General features: G+C 36.8%; 1 protein-coding gene across 1 annotated transcript in view; it reads left to right on the plus strand.

The window, feature by feature from the left end:
- The window catches only part of THSD7A (thrombospondin type 1 domain containing 7A), a 275932-nt gene that overhangs the window by 138874 nt on the left and 112041 nt on the right, over positions 1–25017 (plus strand). The window contains exon 4 of the mRNA XM_058421741.1: positions 15666–16497. Coding sequence (XP_058277724.1) covers positions 15666–16497 — 832 coding nt within the window. The remainder of the gene's footprint in view (positions 1–15665; positions 16498–25017) is intronic.

Genomic DNA, 25017 nt, shown 5'->3' on the forward strand with positions numbered 1-25017 from the left:
CTGCTTGAACACACTGCTTCTTCCATAGTGCATTTGAAGAATGTGAGAGATTTTATGGCTGCTAATGTAGCCTGGATGGATTGTACATCCTCCAGAAAAATAAACAGTGGCCATATGATCACTATCACTGTCTTTTGTGACACTGAAATTCCCACAACAGGTTTTATTCTTTGTTTCTGAGCCCAGTGAACATTTTAATGTTGGTAAATTTTAAAAAATTACTAGGAGAGGCTCTCAGTCACTCTTACCCCTTTGTAAAGAATCTCCTTGATACAAAATGACCTTTCTGTTTTTCAGGGCCTTTTGAAGATATTTCAGCATAATTCAGGGTGATAAGTATCTTTGCATCACGTACTTGGCAAGGGGGCCAGTGTTTCTTTGTCCAACACTATCCTTCCTTCTCTACTCATTATCTCTGGTGAGGGCTGTTTTAATTGAAGTTATCCCTTTGGAAAGATATCTCCAGTGAAGTTCATTATTGATTTTGAAAGATCAGACCTGTTAAAATTTCCTTGCAATGAGTTAACCTTCTTTCCTGAAGGTGAATTAAAATAGAGAATGACATTTCTAATTTCCTAAGTGATGTAGCCAAAGGAGCTGTGCTAAAGTGGTGTAATGTTATCTCAGTCTTTTAAAATGATAGGATATGTTATTTAGCTTAGTGAGACTTCTTGGGATGTGCAACAATATCTTCCCACTAAGGTACTGTTGCCTTCAGGAATGGCCTTTAATTGAATATTATTATACGATAAAAAGACCCTCTTGGACTGTCTCTCTTTCTTGAAGTATTGTTTTAAGTTACACAAGGCATTCAGGTATAATCAATCATTAGCAAAATTGAAGAATGTGAAGTAAACTATTTATCTACCTAGATATTTGATTGACCTGATAGCATAGCATCTTTTCAGCAGTTTTGATCACCTGAATTCTGTGGAAAATTATTATCTCAATAATTTTCTCCCTTAAATTGAATTTGCAAAAGGACTGACCCTTCACTGTTTAGAAAATGAGGTTGTATTTGTCTAATACTTTAAAGTACTGAGAGAAAGAATTTTAAGAATGAATATAAGTATACATTGCTCAATGAATCTTAAACTATAGATTTATCACTTGTGATAATCTCAAAAGAGTGCATTATTAATATTTCTCAATGTATAATTTTAATTTTTTTCTGACATTTTGTATCTGTCACATTTCTTTCTCTACTCAACTGGATGTAATAATTATAAAAAGCATTTAGTAATTAATTTCTAATGTAGTTAATATTTAATGAAGTGTGAGTAAATGTTGCATAGTTAAGTTTATGGTAATTGTCTATTAGTTAAGTTTTAAATTCTATAAATGGTTTTCGTAATAAATTGTTCTTCCTGTCTGTTTTCTGATACAGAATCTGTGGCATGGAATTAAATGGTACTAGCCATTCCTAGAAATGTACAAACTTTATAAAAAGGCCTATTATTCATGGATTCCAAACCTTAAAAGAGAGAATTTTCTTGCTGTCTACTTTCATAAATGCATAATATCTTTAAGGCTTCATGTAGTACTTTAACCTTTGGCATAGTGCATTTAGAAAAATTAGGAGATTCTGGAAAATACATAACCAAATACTGCCTTTGTAACTTTTGTGTTTCAAATTGATATGTGTATTTCCCAGAATCACAGAATAGATGAGGTTGGAAGGGAGCAGTGGAGGTCACCTTGTCCAAATATCCTACTCAAGCAGGGCTACCTAGAGTCAGTTGTCCAGGACAGATTTTGGATATCTCTAAGGATGGAGACTGTCCATCATCTCTGGACAACCTGTTCTAGAGCTCACAATGGAAGAGTTTCTTGACTGTCATGGTTTAACCCCAGCTTGCAACTAAGCCCCGCACAGCAGCTCTCTTGCTTTCCCTGTTGAGGTGGCGGGAGGGAGTTGGAAGGAGAAAAGTGAGAAAATTTATGGGTTGAGTTAAGACAGATTAAGAGGTAAAGCAAATGTCACGTGCACAAGCAGAACAAATTAAGGAATTCATTCATCTACCTCTTTCCATGGGCTGAAAGTTGTTTTGCCATCTCCAGGAAAGCAGGGCTCTGTAATAAGTGAGGATTACTTGGTAAAACTGAGGCTGTCATTCTGAGCATTCTGTGCTTCCTTCTTCCCCAGTAATACATCACAGAATCATAAAATATATTGAGAGGGAAGGGACCCACTGTGGTCATCAAAGTCCAAATCCAAATGCTGAGCATGATGCCATATGGTGTGGAATGTCCATTGGATCTGTTGGGTTCAGATGTCCCAGCTGTCTTCCCACCCAACAACTTCCAGTCCCTTTACTAATGGGGTGGTGTAATGAGCAGAAAAGGCTTTGACTCTGTGTAAACACTGTTCATAGTAATGAAAACATCTCTAGATTATCAACGCTGTTTTCAGCACAAATCCAAAACATAGCCCCATGTGAACTACTATGAACTATGAAGGAAATTAACTCTATTCCAGCCAAAACCTGTCTTCTGATGTCTGAGGAGAGCCTCCTGTGTTTCAGGTGGTGCCTATTACCTCTGGTCCTATCACTAGGCACCACTGAAAGGAGCCTGGCTCCATACTTTTTGCACCTTTCCTTCAGGTCTTCCTCTTTTGTGGAATATTAAGTACTGCCAAGTTTTCTCTCAGCAGTTGATGAAACGGTCTCTAAGTTTCTGCTGACTGTGAGAATTTGGCAACAGTCAAGATCAGATTTAAAACATTCTTTGTTAAGTACAAAATTTAAAAATCTCACAGTAATGTGAATATTAATTGCTTTACATATGCATGCCTTTCACAGAGGTATATTTGGTAGAAGAAATACAGTGTGGTTTATCATCTTTACTGGATAAGCTTCTAGAATTGTGTCAGGATTTCTGGAAGAGCAGAAACCAAAGGATTATTTCCTTCTCCCTCTCTCTACTTATTTTAATAGCAGTCATAACTGCCACCTGTCTACTATGTTTTACTTTATGCTAAATTCTCTGGAAGAATTTCTCTTTTCTATAGAGTTTTTTTTTTTTTTTTTTTAATCTCCACAAGAATTCTGCCAGACCAATATGTTTTCAGGATTTTTAAATAAAATTTCTTTCTTTTTTTTTTTTTTTTTCCCTTTCAAAAATTAAACCTGAATTAATTCCCTTGGTAAATATCTGATTACTACCTGATGGTACATATTATGTCAAATTTTACATTAACGTCTGAGGAAAATCTAAGGTTTGCAGTTTTCTTGAAGGCTGAATGAGGATCTAGCAGGAGAATGGTAGTGACAAAAAGTAGTACCAGAGGAGTATTCAATGACATTCCTTACTGCTAAACTCACTGCTTTAGCACAGTTTTCAAAGAAGCAGGAGATTATTGGAAAAGGCTTAAAAATAATTTCTTGGTTTTGCCTTTCTGGAGATAAATATGCAATTTGCCCCTGATACTGTGTAGCTTTGTATGTGTGAAGTCTCCTAATATATTCTTTGCCTCTCATCTTCTCAACTGGGAGGTTTCCCAATATAGTAATTGAATAAATCCTTCCAAGTCTACAGAAGCTTTAAGGTGATGTTAAAGAAAAAAGTTACCTGTCAAGAGAAAAAGCAAAAAATCTTTTAGCATCTGCTAAAAGATTCTGCTGTTACTTATAAAATAACCACTCTGAAGTAACTCTAAATTTCAAAGGCAGTTTTGGCAGTGGAAAGGTAAGGGGGGTTTGTGCTAGGAGAGAAGACTAAAGCAAAGGTCGGGTTTTGTGATTCTGTCTCTGTTTCTTTAATGGATGAGAGGAATTTTAAGATATCTTCTAGATATTTCTGAGAGTATTCTTCTGATGCAGTCCTTAAAATTCTTGTGTATGTTTAATATTTTTTCTGTAACAGTGATTCATTGCACTTTAAATAGGACGCCTTGGATTCTTGTGATAGATCAGTGTGATAACATCAGCTCAAGTTCATGTATTTTTAAGCAGTGGTCCCTGCTGTGATTAATGAGGATTTCTGTTTAAAAGCCATTGTTATTATATAGTCTAAGATACTGAAATAACTGCGTACGCTAATATTTCATATTATTTATTTTTAAAACAAAAATTGAGAAAAGTACTTACACAAAAGAGTTTTTTAGATATATTTCCAATATCACAATAATAGACAAAACCACTCATTTAATACAATTTTGCAACACATTTGCCAGATGGAATTAAGTGACTAATAGTCACTTTCTTGAAGTAATGTCTGCAAGAAAATTATTGATTACAGGGCACCCAGATGAGGACGTTGCCTATTTTGCATACATTGCAGTGACAGGTATCATATGGTCCTGAAAAGATTTCTTCAAAACTAATATAGATCTATTCTTGTCTGATATACAATGGCACCTGTATTTTGAGCATATCCACAAGACTTAGTTGCCTTGCATTCACAGAGCTTTTTGCATTCACAATGTCTGTATGATGAATGCACCACAGTTTTAGGGGAAAGTTGCCATTTAAAATGGAAAATGGGTTTCAAAGGAATTTGGCAAAATGCAGATGATAATGAATAATAAATGAACAGAGGATATGCTCGGGAGATGTATCTCAGCAAGACATAAAGTCTTAGTGCACTTCAAAAGAGTTATGACTGAATTGTTATTTCAGCCCAATAATGAGGCAATTTAAATAATGAAATATTTAAAGGTAAATAAAGATAATTATATACATTTGACCCTTTAGATAATGTTCTGTATATGCAATTTCATTAAACTTTCTTTGCTCCAATGAATTAGAAGGAAGCCAAAAAGGATGACAGGCCCATTGCATTATTTAAGTGATATTCATTAAGGTCAAATCTGCTATTTTATTTCATTCCATTAGTGGCAAAAAGTGCTATAAAGAATCCAGAGATATGAGAAACCTTATTTGATCTTTGAAAATCTGTATTAGCTCTCTTGTGGCCAAAGAGTCAGAGGGAAGACACAGATGAGAAACATGCATGCTGTGCTCTATGAATAAGATTTCTGTCAAGATTAAGAAAAAGTTTATCAGTTTATCATCTGGGCTTCTTGCTTTTGTATTAAAACACACCATTCAACACAACTGGGATTTAGAGCAAAACTCCAGGGAAAAATGTTGAGTGTGTACTCCCAGAGACAACATGACAAAACATGTGTTCTTACTGCTATTTACTTATTACACACAGTTTTTCTGTTGATACCTCTAATGGGCTTTAAAAACTCATTTTGTTGTCCTTGCCTTACACTGAAGAAGCTGCAGTGCAAGGTGACAGAATTGGTGCGCATAGATCATCCTGCAGGCTAGCAGTGGGGCTGAGTACCTAAATCTCTTTATGACTTTATGCAACTGAACTGTAGTGTTTTCTTATAACCAGCTTCTGGCTACCTTGTCTGACATCATACCTTGCAGGAACTTTGACCTTTTAAACAAGTCAGTGTGCACAGATACTACATTTAATTTCTGATTTCTAGTTCTAGTAGCCTAGTTGAAAAGCTGCAGCCAGTTTCTGAAAAGCTGTATAAGAGAATTTCTTCATTTCTCAGTGGAGGAGGGTTTTGACTTGTTTGCCCTTGGCTAATGTAAGCAGAGCCTGGAATTACAAACCACTGGGCTGGCACAAGCATGATGGCCTGTGCTGACAGACGTACCCTGTGGTTGCAGCAGCCTCACAACTAGCACTTCTGGCTATCAGCACCACAGCAGGAGGCTATGATGGCTATGATGAGCGAGGGAAAGAAATCAAAGGGCAGAAAATGAAACAGAGGCAGAAAAATAAAAGCATTCACTTGGTCTTGATGAAAATTGAAACAGAAATACTCTTTTTTTTTTTTTTTTTTTTTTTTTTTTAAGGCATCAGTCTGCGTGCACTAAAGAAAATCACATTTAACAAACTGGATTGCAAAATTATTTATGATAGATATTAAATCTGATTTAAAGTCTCTGTTACCTGTTCAATACGATTAATTATCATTAGATTACATGAGGCTGCACAGAAATTAACTCTCCAAATATTACCAAGAAATTGGTGCTGCAACACATGCTGGTTCCTAAAGTGTCATGACAAAGACTAGTAGTGTGTTTACAACAGATCTAGTTGGGATTCATTTCGATGAAGAGTGGAGGGCAAGTCACTCTTGGTTAAATTAGTGCAAAAACCTGCATTTCCTCATATGATCAGTGAGAACACACATTGACAGTGAGATTTTCAGGTTATGTGAGATGTTATCTCACCGGTGTTTCAGGTAAAATTTGCTTTACGATTTGTGGGAAAATTGAATATAAAATGCTTATAGGAAGAAAACAGTGAAACTTTGTTCCAAACCAAGGAGAAAACTTCATCTTAATCTATACAAATCAAGTCCTTCTCTTTACTAGGCATTGGATTCTGAATTGATTTTCTCAGTAACCTATCTCTTAAAATCAGATTCTGACAGAGATGGAGCTGTAAAAGTCTACAGGGACACAGATAAGAATAATTCATGATGTTGATGGTGATGTTTTTTGTTACACATATTATTATGGGGTAAAATGATAGTATTTACTCATGATTACAGTCTGAATAATAATTGGGAGTAACTGCTGATTTCATGGATTTACTTGTAATTGGCCCTGCTGTTCATGGGATTGGTTTTTGTTTCATTTTTCTTTGCCCACAGCATAAGGTGCATTCAATGTGCTTTCTATCATTACATTTCTGGTATTTCTATACTTTTTTGTCATTACATTCTAGTAGCATGCAAAAAAGAACAGTAAATGTAGGAGTTTCTAATATGAGTTCTGAATCTAATCTTACTTATAAAGTGGTTGAAGAATGCATGGATTTTCTTTATCTGATGTCCGTGTGTAAGTATTATTTATATGAGAGATTTTGTACCAACATGTCTGCTGTGGTGCTTGAGCTGGAATTGTTGGGAAGCTGGGAGGGTACCAGGGTACATTGCATATCCTCACCATATTTCTGTGCCTTCTCAAGCCCCAGTTCTTTGTTGCTGGGGTAGGTAGATTTTTGGCTTGACTCAATATAGCTGCCTCACAGGGGAGAGGCAGAACAGCTTTCAGCTGTGGGTAATCAGAGAAAACCAAAACAGACATGTGGCAGAGATACAAGCAAAGGTTGATAAAACCTTTCATCCAACTTACAAAGCCTGCAAGAGTGTTTGCTATGTATGAGAATCATCATTTTGTCAGAAGAGCGTTATCTGGCTTTTCAGCCAGCAGTGTGACTAGAGAGGCAACATAGGGAGAGCAATGTGAGGAATATGTTAGGATCGTTTAACACCACCTCCAATGAAACTAAGAAACATTCATGAACCAGCTTTATATGTAAACAGACTGTTGGCTAGAAGAAACTGTATTCAATATCAGAAGTATTTATTCCAACATGACTAGAAGCTCAAAGCAATGTAATTGCTTTGTAGAACATAGAAGCTCTATTTTTCTCTATACCATGCTGCTTCAATTAAATATTCCTTTTGTGTATACATTTAATATTCATTTTGTCCGCCACTGCTATATTATGTAAAGGGAAAATGAACAGTGAGAAGAATTTGTGCTAAAGATATTTGGAGGAAGAACTGTTTTAAAACTGAATATTATTTTGGGAATTAACTTGAGTTTAAAATAAGCCTAAAGGAGAGGTTTTCTTTCCAGGTGATAACAACAACACAAAGCCAGATAGTTCTGCACTGTGAGCTGTCAACCTTTCATGTTTGTATATGTGCCAGCATATACTTCAGAAAAATGTGATGCACTACTACTGCAAGCTGAAGGCTCTTGATAGTTTTGGTGCAGATAGCAATTTTCAGAGTGTTACACTGTTGTACAGTATAATTACTTTGGGCAGAAGTGTGCTATGGAAACTGTGCATCCTGATGCAGTATATTTTAAAAATTGAATGTGTACAGCCAAAGCAACAAAATAAATATTAAACAGTGATAAGTATTAGAAGGTGGTTAGGGGTTGTTTAATATAAGTATTGAATTAGTTTCTCAGCCTTGGCTGTCTAGGGCAGATGTAGAAGGAAGTAGTAGCATTATATTAAAAAGAGGAGAAAAATTTTGAGGCCATTTAATTTCTTTATGTTTATTTTCCTTTTTGTTGTTGTTGTACTGTAGCCTCTCTGTGTTTGTAAAAAAAATGGAAAAAAGAGTCAATATCTATTATAGTTGTCACAATATTAAAGCACAGAAAAAAGCACTGTTGGAGTGCACAGAGCAGCCAAATAACCTCTCTACCAAGTGAAATGTGGTGTTAAATCTGCCATGAATTCCAGCACAAGGAACCACATCAACACTGGGAAAGCATGTTGCATTCAACAGTATTGTTAGGGAATACACAACCTTGTCTATATACAATCTTCTATATATTAGAAAACCAGTTTTCTAATATATAAAATTTACTTTCCTCTTTGCTGGAAGAAATTAATATTTGATTCTAGTAATTTTGAGGTTCAAATATGACAGTGCTGTTAGGGAAACACTGAATAAGTGTTTAGACTTTTGTGATGTTGATGTCAGAATTTAAAATGGTAGGGTTGCTCCTAGGTTTGTATCATGTGTGTTACATTCATGATTTTTAGAGAAATTTAAAAACAGATGGATAATGTTAATTACCATACCGTGAATAGTATCAGAAAAATGTGTGAATGTATTTTCCCAATGGATGTTAAGAGAGGAAAAAAATAAAAGGGCCCACATTTTATTAAGTCCCTTGATAATTATGTGCACACCTAGAAAGATAACCAAGAGGTTGATTTTTACAAATCTTGATTTGCCTTTATTCCACTGTTTGAAGTACTCTGGAAAGCTGGGGAAACAATGTGCAATTTATAAATTAGTTTAATTTATATTACTTTTAATTTTTTTTTTTTTTTTTTTTTTTTTTTAATATATCATTGTTAATTTGAGAAATTTCAACAACTTTTTCCTCAGATTTGGAAGTTCTTTGAATTGCCCTGTGCTTACACTCTTCCTTATGCTACTAGAAAATAAACAAAATTGATCTAAGAGTTAAATAATTTGTAGGTATATTTGATACTTCATTATATTCCTCTGAATCATAGGTGTTATTTTTTTTTTTTTATGTTGAGAATCCTTTCTGTTTTTATCTCCTCTATATCCTGAATTCAATTTCTTTGATGCAGACACTGCCTTGCATGTTCTTTTCAACCTCTGAAAGAGGAGCCAAGAAAGACAAAAGCATTAAATAGAAACAGCAGTCAAGGTGATCCATTGCACTCCTGGAGGGGAAAATTTGCTGGCAAACAGAGCAGGCAGCAAGTCATACAGCACCCAGGGAGTCCTGCCATGGCTGGGAAAGATGCAAAAATGAAGGTTTTGTCTATCAGTGCTCTTCTACTGTGTTGGCAGTCCCAGTAGTATAAAATTATAGAATCTGTCTGTCCAAATGCAGCCAGCATGGGGTGTTGGCAGCATATCAGACTCTGCATTAAAAAAAAAACCAAACAAAAAAAAAACAACACCCCCCCCAAAAAAACCCACACCACCCAGTAATTTATCTAGAATTACAGCAATTGTTGTATTACTTTTTGCCAGTGTTATAGGCAATGTGTTTATCACAGAATGATATCACAGACTGTTCCCTGTTATGACTTTCACAATTAGCTACTGCCTGTGATATAAATACTTTGTTGTAACAGTGGCTATTTTCCCTTTGTGTAAAGCAAATATAGATAATACAGGTATACTGCACCAATTTACAGACATGCTTATCATATTTTAATTCAGCCAAGTGGATCTGCAAGTGATTTTGGCAAAGCTCTGAGGCTGCTGTATTCTTGTTGACCTGCTGTTTATCCAGCTTTTTGACCAGCTCCACTATCAGTAGCTGCAGTTTGCATTCAGTGTCATTTTCTGAGTCCTTCAAATACTTCTTGATCGGTGTCTTTTTGACCTCTCTTGAGATTTACTGCTTAGGCTTGAACTCTATCTTGTAATACTTGTGTCCTTCTGACTCAGGCCTGTATCAGCCAGTTAACATTTTTGCCCTCTTCCCAACCTTTTCATGATAAAAAGGAATTTGAGGTCTCCAATACTAGGTAAGGTTAGCTTGTTTCTGAACTTAGAAAAAGTAGATTTTTGCTAATCAGTTTCTCAATAGTCCTGTTAAATACAATCCTCTCAAAATACTGAAAACTAAGCTGCTCATTGTCTCATGCAGTCTGAGTCTCTCTCCCTGGCATTAAACTGTTAATGCTACTTACAGGCACCAAACCAGTAACACAAAATGGGTCAAAACCAAGTCTCATGGAAAGTGCAGCAAAATTCACTTGAAATCAATGCAACCCTCATTTGTTAAAAATGTGAGTAATATCTTGCTCAATGCTTTAAGTTATGTTTGGAGTTTTATGTCTGAGGATAGTTGGGGGATTATTTTGTCTTTCATTGTATTTGTATGAGAACAAGAGCTCAAGGGATTTTCACATAGCTTTATTTGTCCTGAATCGAAGTTCAAAGTAAGTTCTTTTTAAAACAGATAATTTTAATACCTGAAGCAATATTAAAATTTACAATATTAAATATACTGTATGAAATACAATGATAGCTTACTTTGTTCTTGGCTGCAAAACTGTCACTGCTTTAGTGGGGGTTTAGTTTTCAGTGTTTTTACTCCATTGTGATCAATCCCTGAAATTTCAGAATAAACTTGCAGGAATGGTTAATTCACTTATGTTCCTGCTCTCTAAAAAATAAATGTTAATCCTTCAGAAGCTTAGAGGGAATCTTAATATTGTATTTTACAGTAATCTCTTTAGAAGACAAAGAATTACAAATGACATTTTAAACTCACTAAGACTTCACTGACAACTCCCAGAACAAAAAGAAGCAAGCTTCCTATTTATTTCTGTAACTGCCATTTGTAAAACTCTGATTAAAGAGTGGATAAATTATAGTATTTTTATTAAAAGAGTTCAGCTCACTACAGGCAAAGTATGATTCGTTCATCTAAGTATGTTTAGAACAAATCCAAAGAAAAGCTATTTTGCATTCACAGCAGAAACCTTTTCCCCCCAGTGTGAGATGGTTTGAGTGCACACACATCCCATTGGCAAGGTGTGTCTGGATCAGCACACAGCAGGGACAGCAGAGTGTCTGTGTGAGGACTGCTTCAGTGGGAAAGAGAGAAAGTAAAGAATATTCATAAAGGACTAATTAAAATATTATATGAAGCCTTGATTAGGCTTGACAGGTTTCCTAAAGACATTCTTGTTGTTACTAGTGCTTAACATCTTCTGAAGATTTGTGAAAGGGCAGCCACCCTTCACCTCCTGCAGAGTTTAAATAATGGTGGATGAGACTCTACACTGTGTTCTGTTGATCTCTTTTATTCTGGGTTGCATATGTATGCTACATTAGTTTCTGTGAAATTAATTTTATCCCAAAATTTCCTATTTACAAATACAGTGGTGAATGTACTACCACTAATAATGATATAATATAAAAAGAAGCACAGGCAAACTGGATGTAATTTTCTCATACTTCTGAGAATCATTCAAAACTTTGAAGTGGATAAGCGATGCTTTAGGATTCATTTCTTTAATTTTTTTGGGAGTCATAAAGCCCCTTTAATCAGTTCAGAGACACTTATTTTCCTGTTTTCATGTGACTAATTTCAAAAGAAAACCATGTATCACCTTGAAGCTTGAAATGTTTTTTGGGCCACTTAAGTTAAAAGTGAATTATTGCAGGCTCTCAAAAATTGGGAGATAGATAGGTAGCTTTAAGGAAAATTGGAGAGAAAGCTCTCCCTCTCTTTTTGTGACTTCCACATACAAATGCATAACAACAACATTCCTCAGCAATGCTTGAGGTTAACTACAGTGACTTGTGAGTACAGGGAAATCCTTTTGAAGAGTTCAAAGTTTGCAGCTGAAAAATAACAAGAGTATTGGTTAGTGTGGATGGCAGAAATTGTTTTCAAAAGAAAAAAAATTGGTATTTCTTGATATAATTTTGATCAAAGCAAGTTTCTATTAATACAGCTAGGAAGACATGAACTTCTATTTTTTTAAAACTAAAGAAAGAAATGAAATATCAATTCTCCTTCACCCTAAATAAGATGAATTAATTAAGCTGTTGAAATTGCTTGGATATTAATAGGTGTTTTGAAATTAATTCATTGGAAATTAGCTTGATACTCTTGTTCTTAATGAATGCTGAGTATGGAAGTGTTAGGGTTGAGGTCTTTTTCCTTAATGTTTTTTATTTTTCTATGTAGTCCATAAACCCAAAGGGAAATGTAGCTTGTTGTGGAGAATGGTACCAGTTGGGTTTTTTTGTTCCTGTATGTATTAGAGAATACATTAAAAACCAAATATTCATCCTTGATTCTATTAGATAGACATTAAAAAAAGGGTTTTTTTGTTTATGATTAAAGCCTTCCAGGTTAAAAGCAGCACAAACAAGCAGTTGGTTAGAGCATGGTGCTGATAACACCAAGGTTGTGGGCTTGATCCCCAGATAGAACATTCACTGAAGAGCTGGACTTGATGATCCTTGTGGGTTCCTTCCAACTAAGAATATCCTGTGATCCTGAGCATAGAAAAGAGTGAGAGGAGGGTATGGCAGGGAGTATGTGGCCAGGACTGCAGAGGCAGAGGAATTTCTGGAGGCCAGACAGCACAGGACAGTTTCCTGCCATTTAAAATCAGGGAAGACTTAGAGGGCAGGGAAGAATTATGTATTTGTGTTTTGTTTTCTGCTTTTTCTTTAACACCTGACCCCTGCCCCAAATTTTAACTTCCTGTGCAAATGAAGTTTGGTTTGGTCAGGTGTGGAAACACTTTATTTGAGGGATTTCACTTAGGACAGCCTAAACACATCCTTGCCCCAAAGCTGTGGTTTGGTTTTAGACCCAGTCATAGTCATATAAAGAAGTGTGCAGCAGAGTGAAAATTTAAGCTTTTAGTGTACTTGTAGTCTTTTTCTCTAAGTGCATTATTTTGTCTTTAAACTTAAAAATCAGTAGATTAGAGGGAGGGTCAGATACATCACTAAGAGCTCTGTGTTGACATGCACACGAACATAGAATTACTGAGTAGTAGTCTGCTCAAAGAGTCTTGTAAATGTGGTTTGTTGGTACTCTCCTGTAATGATTTAATAAAATGTTTTACTACTTCACAGGACAACAAAAATAATGCAACTTATTACATGAATCTATTTGTGCATCTCATCATTGTTTTGTATTCAGTTCTAGAAACAACATATTTTTAATCTAATGAAATAACTTATTTTTGCCCAGTTAGCAGTCACATAACAGTTTTTGTTCATATTTACGTTTCCAAAGGCAGCATTTATTGCATCAAGGCTGATATTTTTGTAATTTTAAATAGTGTAAACCTGATTTAGAATTGGATTGAAGATACTTTGATCACAAGCACTTTTTTATGTAGAATGTGATTTTTTTGATTATTGATGAATTGAAATGTGATAGGATCCCAAATGAGCAAAATTTTCATCTGGAGTCCTGTAACGACCTGATCATTAAAAAGAGGGATTTCTTCCTTGAACATACAAACATACACAAGGTGTACTGACATGGTAAGGTAGAAATTTGTAGTTTGCAAGATCAACAATTTATCTTTATTTCAATCATGATAATTTCTGTATCTTTGGTCTAATTAAAGATTTTCTGCAGTCTTTACTTTTTAAAAAATGGCAGGTGTTCAAAGTCGTATTTTGAGGAAATGGTATCTCTCAACTCAGTGTAAATACATTCAAATTAAATACCATAATTATTATGTCATTTGTGGAAGGCTAATTCAAGTAACGCAGTCTTGCTGAAATGGAAATTGAAATGTGTTTGTATTTAATACACATTCATTTTTCTCAGTAGCTAGATAGATCTTGTCAACCGTAATTCAGACTTAATTTGCAAAAAAATATGGGGGAGTTTCCATGAGCTGAATCTGCCAGCTGGTGTTGCTAATTTTAGCCTGCTAGTGTCCATTCTCATGGTTTTAGAACTACAGGTGTACTGTTCAGCCACAGTGTTCACTTTAAAAAGTGACAATGAGGAGCAGAGGCTAAATGTATAGCCTCTAATCAGTCCATTCCCAACTGGTACTGAAGTTAATGTTGGATGAGCAGTTGAAAATTGTGTGGAAGTTAATGAGAGTTTTAAAGGTCATGGGAATCAGTAATAAGATGTGGCCACATATTCCTTCCAAGTCATTCAATAAGAAGATGCTGTAAATAATTTGTATCTGCCACAGTTAATTTCACTTATTCCTGTGCAGTACCAAAATTATGCTGCTAACCTGCTTTGAAAATAACAAAGGCACAGCCTGGCTTCTTCAACAGCTTTACTCACAGAAATAGTCTTCTACTGGGGTCATTCAGGTGAATGAGGATTGTGTGGCTTGGCCCCAATTTCTTCATAGGACAGAGCACTCCTCAGTTAGAGAAAATGTCCTCTGTGTGATCAAGTGTCTGCAGACAGACAGGTTTTCTTTGATAAATAATTGCATGGTTTTCTTGCTCTTATGTGGTAAGTCAATTCATGGTGTGTATGAGGGGAGATCTTAAAAACCTGAGAAATACAGGATTTTTTAATGTCTGACTTGTGGATTTCAGGCATTGAACTGGGTGATTATTACAGTTTTTAATAATGGAAAAGCAACTACATCACCTTTCAAGGATATAGCCTTTTATTTATTTTTGTTGACATTTCTTATAACAACACGTTGCATGTCAAATATTTACCATAACCCTGAAAATGGTAGGAACAGGTTACTCCTAGGTGTAAGTTATTCCTGGGGGCTTTCCGATTGGACACAAGAGGAAACTTTTACAATAAGAATAATCAGAATTTGGAATAATCTCCCAGGGAAGTGATATATTCCTCAACATTGGACACTGTGGACAGGGTGCTGAGGAATCTTGTCTAGACTGTTCTTTTGCTAAGAAAGTTTGAACCAGATGATCCTTGAGGTCCCTTCCAACCCAGTGTTCTATGATTCTGTGATTCAATAGCTTCTGTTATTTGGAAAGTTATCAGCTGGTATGTCTGTCTTCAAGGTTTATTTATTCTATAACAATATCACAGATTGTGTGGAACAAACACTTTTAAAGTGGATTTTTTTTTTTTTTTTTTTTTTTGGTTATAATACAGGAAAGACTAGAAGTGGTCTACTTGAAATCATCACTGTTTTTCAAAATGTGTTGTGTAATTGTTCTCATTTTTGTTTGCAGTGTAGAAGGAAGAGAACACAATATTAATTGACATCAAGGTATAAAGTGTAGTGCAATAAAAATGTGAAGAAAAATAATTAAACAGTCCAGGAAAGGTTTTTCAAGTGGATGAGAGAGATCCAATTCATGCTTTCAAGGGAAGAAGTTTGGCTCCTGCGTTGGCAGCAAAAACTAAGTTGTGAATGTGATTGCTTAGTTTATAGTTCTCTAATGTGATTAATTCATGTGTATGTCCAGGAATTATTCAATATTAAATATTCAGTTTGTCTGGAATAAAAAGTGAAATGTATCTGTAATTATAAAAATTGCAGATGCATACAGTAGATGAAGAGTAATCCCATGCTTGTATTTTCAAAAAAAAGTTTCTCCAAGGATGAAATTCTTAGACATACAGGAAATATTGTGAGCTTGCCTTTTTGATATGGCAGAGAAATAACTTAAGTGTGCAATGTTAGCGTCTTCTCTTGTTTTCCAGGTCCATGGGGGAGATGCATGGGAGATGAATGCGGTCCAGGAGGCATCCAGACACGAGCGGTGTGGTGTGCCCACGTGGAGGGCTGGACCACGCTGCCCACGAACTGCAAGCAGCCAGAGCGGCCGGACAACCAGCAGAGCTGTTTCCGTGTCTGTGACTGGCACAAGGAGCTGTACGACTGGCAGATTGGCAGCTGGAACCAGTGCCGGCCTGTCCTCTCCCGTAGCCACGAGAAACCCCTGGAGTGCCTCAGAGGGGAGGAAGGGATCCAGACAAGGGACATCACCTGCATACAGAAGTCCAACGGGGTTCCAGCTGAAGATGTCATCTGCGAGTACTTTGAGCCGAAGCCCCGGCAGGAGCAGGCGTGCCTCATCCCGTGCCGGCAGGACTGCATCGTGGCTGAATTCTCCCCCTGGTCCGAATGCTCAAAGACCTGTGGCAATGGGCTTCAGCATCGGACTCGACACGTGGTGGCTCCACCACAGTTTGGTGGGTCAGCTTGCCCTAACCTCACCGAATTCCAGATCTGCCAGTCCAGCCCGTGCACGGTTGAAGAAAGCCTGTACAGCCTAAACGTGGGACCATGGAGTGCATGCTCGGTGCCCCACTCGAGACAAATAAGGCAAGCAAGGAAACGAGGGAAGAACAAAGACAAGGAAAAGGACAGAGAAAAGGCAGTTCGAGATCCCGAGGCTCGCGAATTAATTAAGAAAAAGAGGAATCGTAACAGGCAGAATAGACAGGAGAACAAATACTGGGACATACAAATTGGGTACCAAACAAGGCAGGTCACGTGTACTCACAGAAATGGGAAAACTGCTGCTCTGAGGTAATCACCATTTATGTTTGCATACTTTAATTTTTATCTGTTTAAAGTAAAACATGCGTAAGTGTATTCTTTTACAGAAGCCCAAATCTCAAAATGGGGCTCACACTATTTCCACTTGAACATCCATCATCAAACTCAAGGGTTTTCTGTGATGTGAAACGTGCAAACTGTGCTGGTGATCATACTAAGCATCACATACATGTGCACTGTTAAGCTGTGCCAGTCCCTAGCCTCTGTTTGCTTAAATAGCTTTCCCCCAAATGCTTGAAGGTAAATGTCAAATGTCTGCTCTGTTTCAGTGGGTTCAGGCAGGCATTTGCTCTCTAACAAGTGTTTTTGAAATAAATGATGTTACTTCTTTTAAGGCTTTGGGCACAAGGACTAACAGGAAACTGGACTGAGTCAGACTTACAGTAAAAGTATGAAATAAGATAGAAGGATGCATGAGCAAGCAGCAGCTACTCATTCCAGTATATTTTTTTTAAATAGATGAGCATGAAATATTGTCCTTCTTGATTTCTGTGGCTGTCGTGGGTTGGCACAGTTTGGTTTTTTAGTTGTGGAGGAAATGCTTTAGAAAGGACAGGGACCTATCAGAAGGCTAGTTTGATATATTGGCATCTGTTTTGACCACTGAGAAGGTCAAATGCAACTTTGGGCAGTACCCATATAAAAACCCCTGATTTCCTGCAGATCAGCCCTTTTTTCTCTGGCCAGGGAGAGGGGTAGCGTTGTACGGCAGCCCGGGCCCGGCCGGGGCCGGGCGGAGGCGGGCCCAGAGGAGCGGGCCTGGCCGGGCCGTGCCTCCGGGCCCAGCTGCTGCCAGCGCCGGGACTGGGCAGGCGCTGCCGGGCGGGCCCTGGTACCAGCCACGGGCCTGCCTGGGCTGGGCCTGCCCCGATTTACACTGAGGGGTGGGCAAAAAAGGCATTTATGATTCTGCCTGTTTTCTTGATCCCGGACTGCCCGGGTCCTCTGATCTCTGACCTTTCTGCGTGAGTTCTGCCCCCCTCACCAGCGCGGTCCTGAAAATCTAACACCATGAACTGCAGCAAGAGAGAAAAATACTCTGGGCAGGTTTAACCCTTTCCTGGTAACTTGAAGCTTCCAAGGCTTAACCCTTCCCTGAGAGAGAAAAGGACAGAGTGAACATAGAGAAGAAACAGCATGAAGCCAGTGGAGCGAGAATGAAAGGACTATTGAGACAAGGGTTGAGAAATTTGCCATTCCATTTTAGGCTGGTTTTCTTATTGAGCCATGGAAAGGAACTCTGTATTTAGACTGTCCCTTTAAATCATGGGAAAGATATGCATTTGAGGAGATGATTGTTTAGATTTGTGTGTGGATTTGAGCAAAGGTGTTTGTGATAGACTAAATGATGTTAATCCTATAAGATGCTTGAAGAGAGGTAGAGATGAGAAGCCATCTGTGCCAGTGAAGAAGTGTGAAGATATCTCTGTTCCTTGAGATGAAAAATCCTTTGCCTTTGGAGTTATTAATCTTTAAGAGCTGACACCCCAATATACAAAATTCTAAGATCCATGACCCATAAGCAGCTTGGGAAACTGATAATGGGAGGGGTCATAAAAGCAAGTTTCCTCAGGTGGCTGTTTTTGTGACAGTTAAAAAACCCACAAGAGAACTGTTCTAGGTTGTCAGTGGGATCCATGACTCTAAGAGAGACTCTTCTCCTAAAGATTGGTGAAAGACTATTTTCAAATGGTGAAACTTGACTGAAAATCTCAGGTTTTGTCTCTCTATGTTGTTTTGTAGGAAAGTTAACAGTTTGTAGGGGGAGGGAAGAGTGTTTTTGGAGTTTCATTCTGTTTTGGTTTAGTTTTTTCCCCAACTTTTTTTTCCCATTCTTTTAGTGTGTGTTAATAAAACTGTTTCTTTTTAAGCTTGAGCCTACTTTGCTTTTCTCCTGATCTTTCTCCCACAAAAAGAGAATAAAGACTAGGACCACTACACTAAATTTGGTAACCAGAATTTGGCAAACGTGAAATCACTACAGTGACAAAATTTCTGAAAGGGAGAAAAATTACTCATTCTGTGTACCTCCTCTTTTTCTTTCCCATCTGCACCTTTATGCTGTCTGCCCTGGGTTTTTTATGATATTTATTTTTATATCTTGATTTTTTATTTTACTATTCAAGAGCTTGAATCACAGGTGTTTCGATAATAATTTCCACAGGTTTCTGGATGCATTTCTAAAACTGTATTATTTTTGATTTGTTTTATCTGGCATTCTCTTTCTAGCTCGGGTATTTCTTTTCTGTCCCCCAGAATGTTTTTATTCAACTCAAAAATCTTCTTTCAGTCTTGTCTTCCTCTCTTTGATGTGATTCTGTTTCCTGCCCTCTAGTTCAATGCCTGATTAATCAATTTTACTTCAGCTGTGAAATGACTAGGATACCTTGCTGAATGAGACTGACAGTCATTGTTGCTGTGTTAGTGTTTAGGAACTTCTTTCAAGGTATTTTACTTCAAAATTTTTGTTGTGCTGGTTAAACATTCTATCACAGAACATGTATTTGCTTCCACCCTTTCCATTAGAAACCAAATAATTTTTTTTTTTTCAAGTGTAGAAGACATTCTTTTTTTAGTATAATTCCTTTCAAGAGATGGTTCAGCAGTGAAGCAGGAAAATTATAAGTTCCCTGGCTTAAGGGAAGAACTGAAAGGCTTCAGTTTTTTAGTTACAGGAGGGACATATGAGTGAAAATGTGAATGAAATGCCTAGGAGTATGTAACAACCCATCAACAGGAAGAATGGAAAAACAATAATGGGCAAATCACAGCAGTGCTGAATGAGGCTAGGCTTCTCAATACTGGGAATAGTGAGACTGGAGAAAATTGCATGGGCCATGTGTGGCACCTCCATTTTCAAAGGTTTGTAAGAAAAGGCTAGAAAAATGCATGTCAGTGATGACATACCTGGAGCAGCTCTTGATTAGGGAAGAAGAGCTGACTGCATAGTCTTTCTGCAGTCTCTTCTAGGTCTTTTCAGTTCTTTAAGATTTTGATCCACACTTCAATGAAGGTCTTCACAAGAAATCCCCAAATCAGCAGCTCAGGCAGTCCTAGATGTTGGCTGCAGCACAGTCTCATTGTTGGCACAGAACAAATTGCCTTTACTCTTTCCTTTTCCAGCCTCCCATCATGCAGCCCATACTGTGCCTAGCCCAGGAAGATCATTACCCTTTAAATACAAGGAATAATTTGTTAGACATAAATAGCTATCAGATAACAACTGGGCACTCTTTTTGAAAGACCCAACGTTTTTGAAAGGTTAAGAAAATTATTGAGTGAAAAAAAGGGAGGAATGACACAGTCATGCCAAAGCTCTGATAAATGGTAAAAGAAATTGAAAGTATAGTTGGAAGTCAGTGGCATACTTCACTCATCATCTTTACACTCACTCTTGAATTCACTTAGATCACCAGCACTGTCTTAAGTTCAGATACCTCAGTGTCTTGTGCAATTTCAGGCTGGTGTAGGAAAGTGAATGAAACCCTCTTGCCTGAGGCAGTGAAACAATAGATAATAAAATGCAGTATCAATTCTTCAAAGAGGTGAAAATTATAAAAATGATGCAGTGGGCATTTTATGTCTATCTGATAAGATTTTATGTTTTGATTACACAAAAGATTTCTAGTAGTCTTCACGTTAATTTTAATATACAATTTTCTTTTCTGGTTACATAATATAAACAAGAAAATTTGGCGAAATTACTCATGTGAGAAATTCTGATGCTGATAACATAGCTTTTAGAGACCAGTGTACGTCACCTGTATATCCATTTGCATAATTTAAGATGCACCCTTCACTAAGCAATCAAATGCTTTATTCTGTGACTGCCACTCCAGAATCTGAAACAATAGAATTGTTTTTCTGCCCAGGGTGTCAATGCAGCCAGCTCAAATGATTTTCTAATCTCCATCACATAGTAACTGTGTTACTAAATAATACAGACAAGTAAGGTGACTGGAAAACCTGCCATTCTCATGTGAAATGCTCTTCAGCTTAAATAGTCCATTTTCAGTGAATTTTGACTTTAGCAATCAGAAACAATCAGCCCCCTGGCAGCATGACTGAAAGAAGAATAAAAACCCTCTGGCAAGTAATATTTTTTGCAGAGATAGCAAAATTGCTATATTATAAAAAGGGTTTTAAAAAAGAACAACTTTCAGAAGGTGCTACAAAGAAAATGGTTCTGTAACGCTGTCAGCAAAACTTCAAAAAGGCAAAATTCTCTTGACATATCGGCACACCAGGTGTGGTAAAGAGAGGTGAAGCAAGAAAATCAAAAGTTTAATTTATACACTTTATTGCTGAGTGAACAATAGATAGTCTCCTGTGAAGGATGAAATATCGCATTTTGCATTGCTTGTTCTGCAATTAATGTATGTGTTACACATAGCCGGTGTTTGCTTAATGTTCTCCTTAATCTGAAATTCTGGTGCACTGAAAATATTTGAAAAATAGAAATGTTGAAGGAAAAAACAAATTCAGTAATTAATAGTGGCTTATAAAATTACTTCTCTGGATAGCTAACAAAATCTGGACAGTGCTGCTGTTAGTGTAGAGGACAATACTTGATTGTCTGAAATGTTTCCTCTTTGGTGAAATTGGGGTTTACCAAAGAGAGCAGTTAGACAACGAACTAGCAAGGTAGAGAAACATAAAATGTATGTAGAACCTAGTTTTTTGTTGGAAATCTGTTTGTCCTATTATAAGTTGTGATGATTATGCCTCATGTTGAGCCTATAATTTTCTGTTGTAATATAGACTCTGTTGCTGTTGTGTCTCAAACATTTTGCCATAATTTTCTTCCTGAGCAGACTTTTGTGGGAAAGTTTAGCAAAAATGTTTGGCTGGTTTGTACAAATCGTGCAAGTCTAAGAAAAGACTTTTTTTTAATGTTTTCCTTTTTCCTCTTTTCCTCTTTTCCTCTTTCCCCTTTTCCTCTTTTCCTTTTCCTTTTCCTTTTCCAACTGTTTTTAATTAGTACAACCTTTTTACTGAAATGCTTTTTTGAGACCCTACTAGATTGGGAAGTTTGGAAGGACTTGAGCACAGGCATTTATAACTGTAAGAACATGGAACATAACTAGAGTTTCTTTTTGACCTATATGTTTCTGCACTTCAGCAAAGAATTTGAAATCCAGTGACAAAACACATCATGTTCCCCTGAAGCAGCTGGTCCATAAGTGTGGGGACAGCCTGTCACTGCTAAGAGTCACTTAACTCAAATGACTGGAAAGGGGGCTGCAGTTAAAGCAGTTCTTCAAGGATATAAATGCCTCTTTAAAAAAAAAAAAAAAATCCCAGGAATTTTTGCACTATTTCCTTTATTTTTCTACATCATTATGATATGGCTTGTTATCTTGCTTAGTCTGGGACCAAAACATCTCTGAATGGTGAGAAGACTGGAGGAGACCACGTAGGAAACCATCCCTACCAGCTCTGGTTGCAATCCCCATAACTGGTTAATATTCTCTTGGCAGCACCACTGTGGAAGAGACTTGTATGTGAAGATGAATATTATTGGTGACCTGAATGACCTGAAGTGAGAATTCAAGAAAAAACAGTAGAATTTTTATAAATATTCAGAGCTTTTATTTCTTTGTTAGAATGTAACCATATGCAATTACAATCTGGAATAAAATGAAGGGACAGAAAAGAATCCAAAATTTAAGACATGCCAACCACTTATTTAGCAGATTGTCCTAGCCCAAATTCATTTGATCATATGATCATCTTTGACTTGTTTCACCTCTGTTCATCTGAGAAATTAATTATTTTTAATTATTTTAATCTTCCTCACTGATTCTGTGCATTCATTAAATATCTAAAAAATGATATCCACATCTTGTAACAAATTTACTTCTTTTGGAAGTTTTCATAATGATCTCATTGCAGTGCTTTACTAAATTTCAAGTTTTGGAGAGTTTGAGCTTTTATTTATTCCAATACTAGAGTTGAGACATGAGGGATAACAGTAGGATGAAAATTATTGAATTGTCTTGCTGATGTTGGGCATATGTAGTGCTTCATATTTCATCTTAACTTCACAAAGATGTGTATCTGCTTAAAGCAGAGTCACAATGTTTACTACTGGCCACTGGTGTAAAGCTGAATAGCCAAAAATGAAGGAATGAGGGAACGGCCTATTGAGTATTTAGACAAATGAGCAAATAATACTCAAGATACTGTCAGGATCAACAAGGAGAGACAATCTCCTCCTCTAGAATGGCATTTTAGCTTTGTTTTCCTTTCCAGGACCTGAAACCGCTTAACCCAATGCTACCATTCCAAATCATAAAACAAATGTCTGCATTCACTTTATGGACTTTCACTCCTATAAATTATGAACTGTGTGAAGGAAGGGGGAAAAAAAAATCCAAGCCAAACCATCATAAGCCTGTTGCTTTATTTATGCCATTGATTTGGAAAGCAGACAAGTCACCCAGAGGAATATGCTGTCAGCAAACAGAAAAAAGATTCAGACATATAATGCAGCGGCGCAGTTTGCTGGACCCTGTAATGTATCCCTGGATACATTAGAATAAACCTTAAGAGATTGTCTGTACTTCTCTGAGCCGCTCCATGAGGCAACAGGCAGAAGGGTGAGTATGTGTGAAGGTGGCAGTGGTTAAGGCACAGTAACTTTAAGGAGATGGGCTGCAGAAAGGTGAGGGAGGTAGAAATGCAGAGAGGATGGGTTGTGGAGATGAAGGACCATAATCAACCTTTTGTTTGTCACTGAGGACCAGATGAGAGCACGTATGTCTGCCCCTGCTTTTTATGTTACTGCAAAGGTAGCCCTACTGCTTTTAGAGGAAGCCTCCAAGCTCACCATACTGTGGGGATTTAAAAGCCATAAGTGGTTCACTAACACAGCACCTGTAAATATCACAAATTTGGATAATGAGCTATATACAGTAATCTTGTTTCATTAATGTGTAATTATTTAGAGCATATTCTGGTAACAAATGGAGAAGAGGGAAGAAGAAGGTAACCTTGGATAAAAAACCTATTGATAACTAAAATTTACAGGGTTAATTTTCAGGTGCATTGGGATAATAAAAATGTAAACTATTATAAGAGAAACAGGATGCAAACATATTGCTTTCCTATCATTTTCCACTGTGCCTTTAGAATTTCCACAAATTTTAAAGTAGAAGCATCCTCTTGTTTTTTAATGAGATTTTGGTGGAGACAGTTATTTCTGTGGATATGCATAATATTATTCAATGTGTGTTCCTTTCTGTTCTAAATACCTGCTCTGTCATCTTACTGAGGCTGCTGTTTTGACAGTGTCTTGTCAGTATTGCTACACGTTTGACATACCATGCCCAAATCTAGATTTAAGATGGAAACTTACATACCGTGCTGAATAATTGAGACAGCAATGAATGATTCCTTTTTTCACACCATATTTTAACTCCTTTCATATAGTGGGCAGTTGTTCTGTCATCTAGATGTATGACATTCATGTATTTCTGTGCAAAGCATCAAGATTGGGTGCCTTTGTCATACACAGTTTTTATTCAAATACATGTAGTTGACTTCCTTAGCAAAATATAATAGGCTATAATGTAATGAGGGTTGTACTCCATGTTCTGATAATCTCTTGTGGCAATAAATCCTATGAATGAATAAATGATTTCCTTCAATGAATGCAGTGTTGAATTTTCAGCTTCAATCTTGCAAGAGATTATGTTGCACGGTGGTAAATTGAATTAAGCACTGAGATCTTTAATGAAGATTCTCCTACATTGTACTTTTATGCATGTTTTCTGCCTTGTTGTCAGTTCATGTTAATTGACCTCAGTGTGACAAAATAAATAAATGTTAATCAAGGAGCATTATTCTAGATTTTGCATTTCCTATATTGGTATTATGTCATAATCTGTAAAGAGTCCCATAGGGAGAAAACTAGAATCTATTACTTTTTTAGATTTAATTTGGGTTTTGGTTTGGTTTAGTTTTGTTTTTTTAATGAAACTGCTAAGCATAATCTGGGACTAAGTATGCCCTTGTTTTCCCAATCAGCTTAATAATGTTATGGTATGGGAGCAGGTGAAATGAGCATCCTCCTGGGACATATTGTCCCTCAAGGTGGAAATGCACAGGACTCACACACAGAAGTCAAAACTCCCCAGAACAGCAGGGTTGGCTACTTCAGTGCCTAACTTTCAGCGGTCCCACTGGAAATAAAATGTGTGGCTCACCTCCTAATACTGACCATTTTTCCGAATTCTGGACAATGTGATGGGGCCAGTGATACTGCCAAATCTAATCATCAATACAGAGGCCAAATCTAAACTAATGCCTGAAACACAACTAATAGCAGTAATATAATTTTCAGTAATATATTTCTTAATATCTTAATGTTAATATTGCCTTTTTTTATGCACAAAGTTTGGCAATTTATTTATATTTTCATTGCTTGTGAATCTGTTATTTTAAGCTGTTATTTTGGGTCAAAGCAAATTCTAATTAATGTAGTGA

The sequence above is a fragment of the Hirundo rustica genome, chromosome 1 (genome assembly GCF_015227805.2).
Source record: "Hirundo rustica isolate bHirRus1 chromosome 1, bHirRus1.pri.v3, whole genome shotgun sequence".
Lineage (NCBI taxonomy): Eukaryota > Metazoa > Chordata > Aves > Passeriformes > Hirundinidae > Hirundo > Hirundo rustica.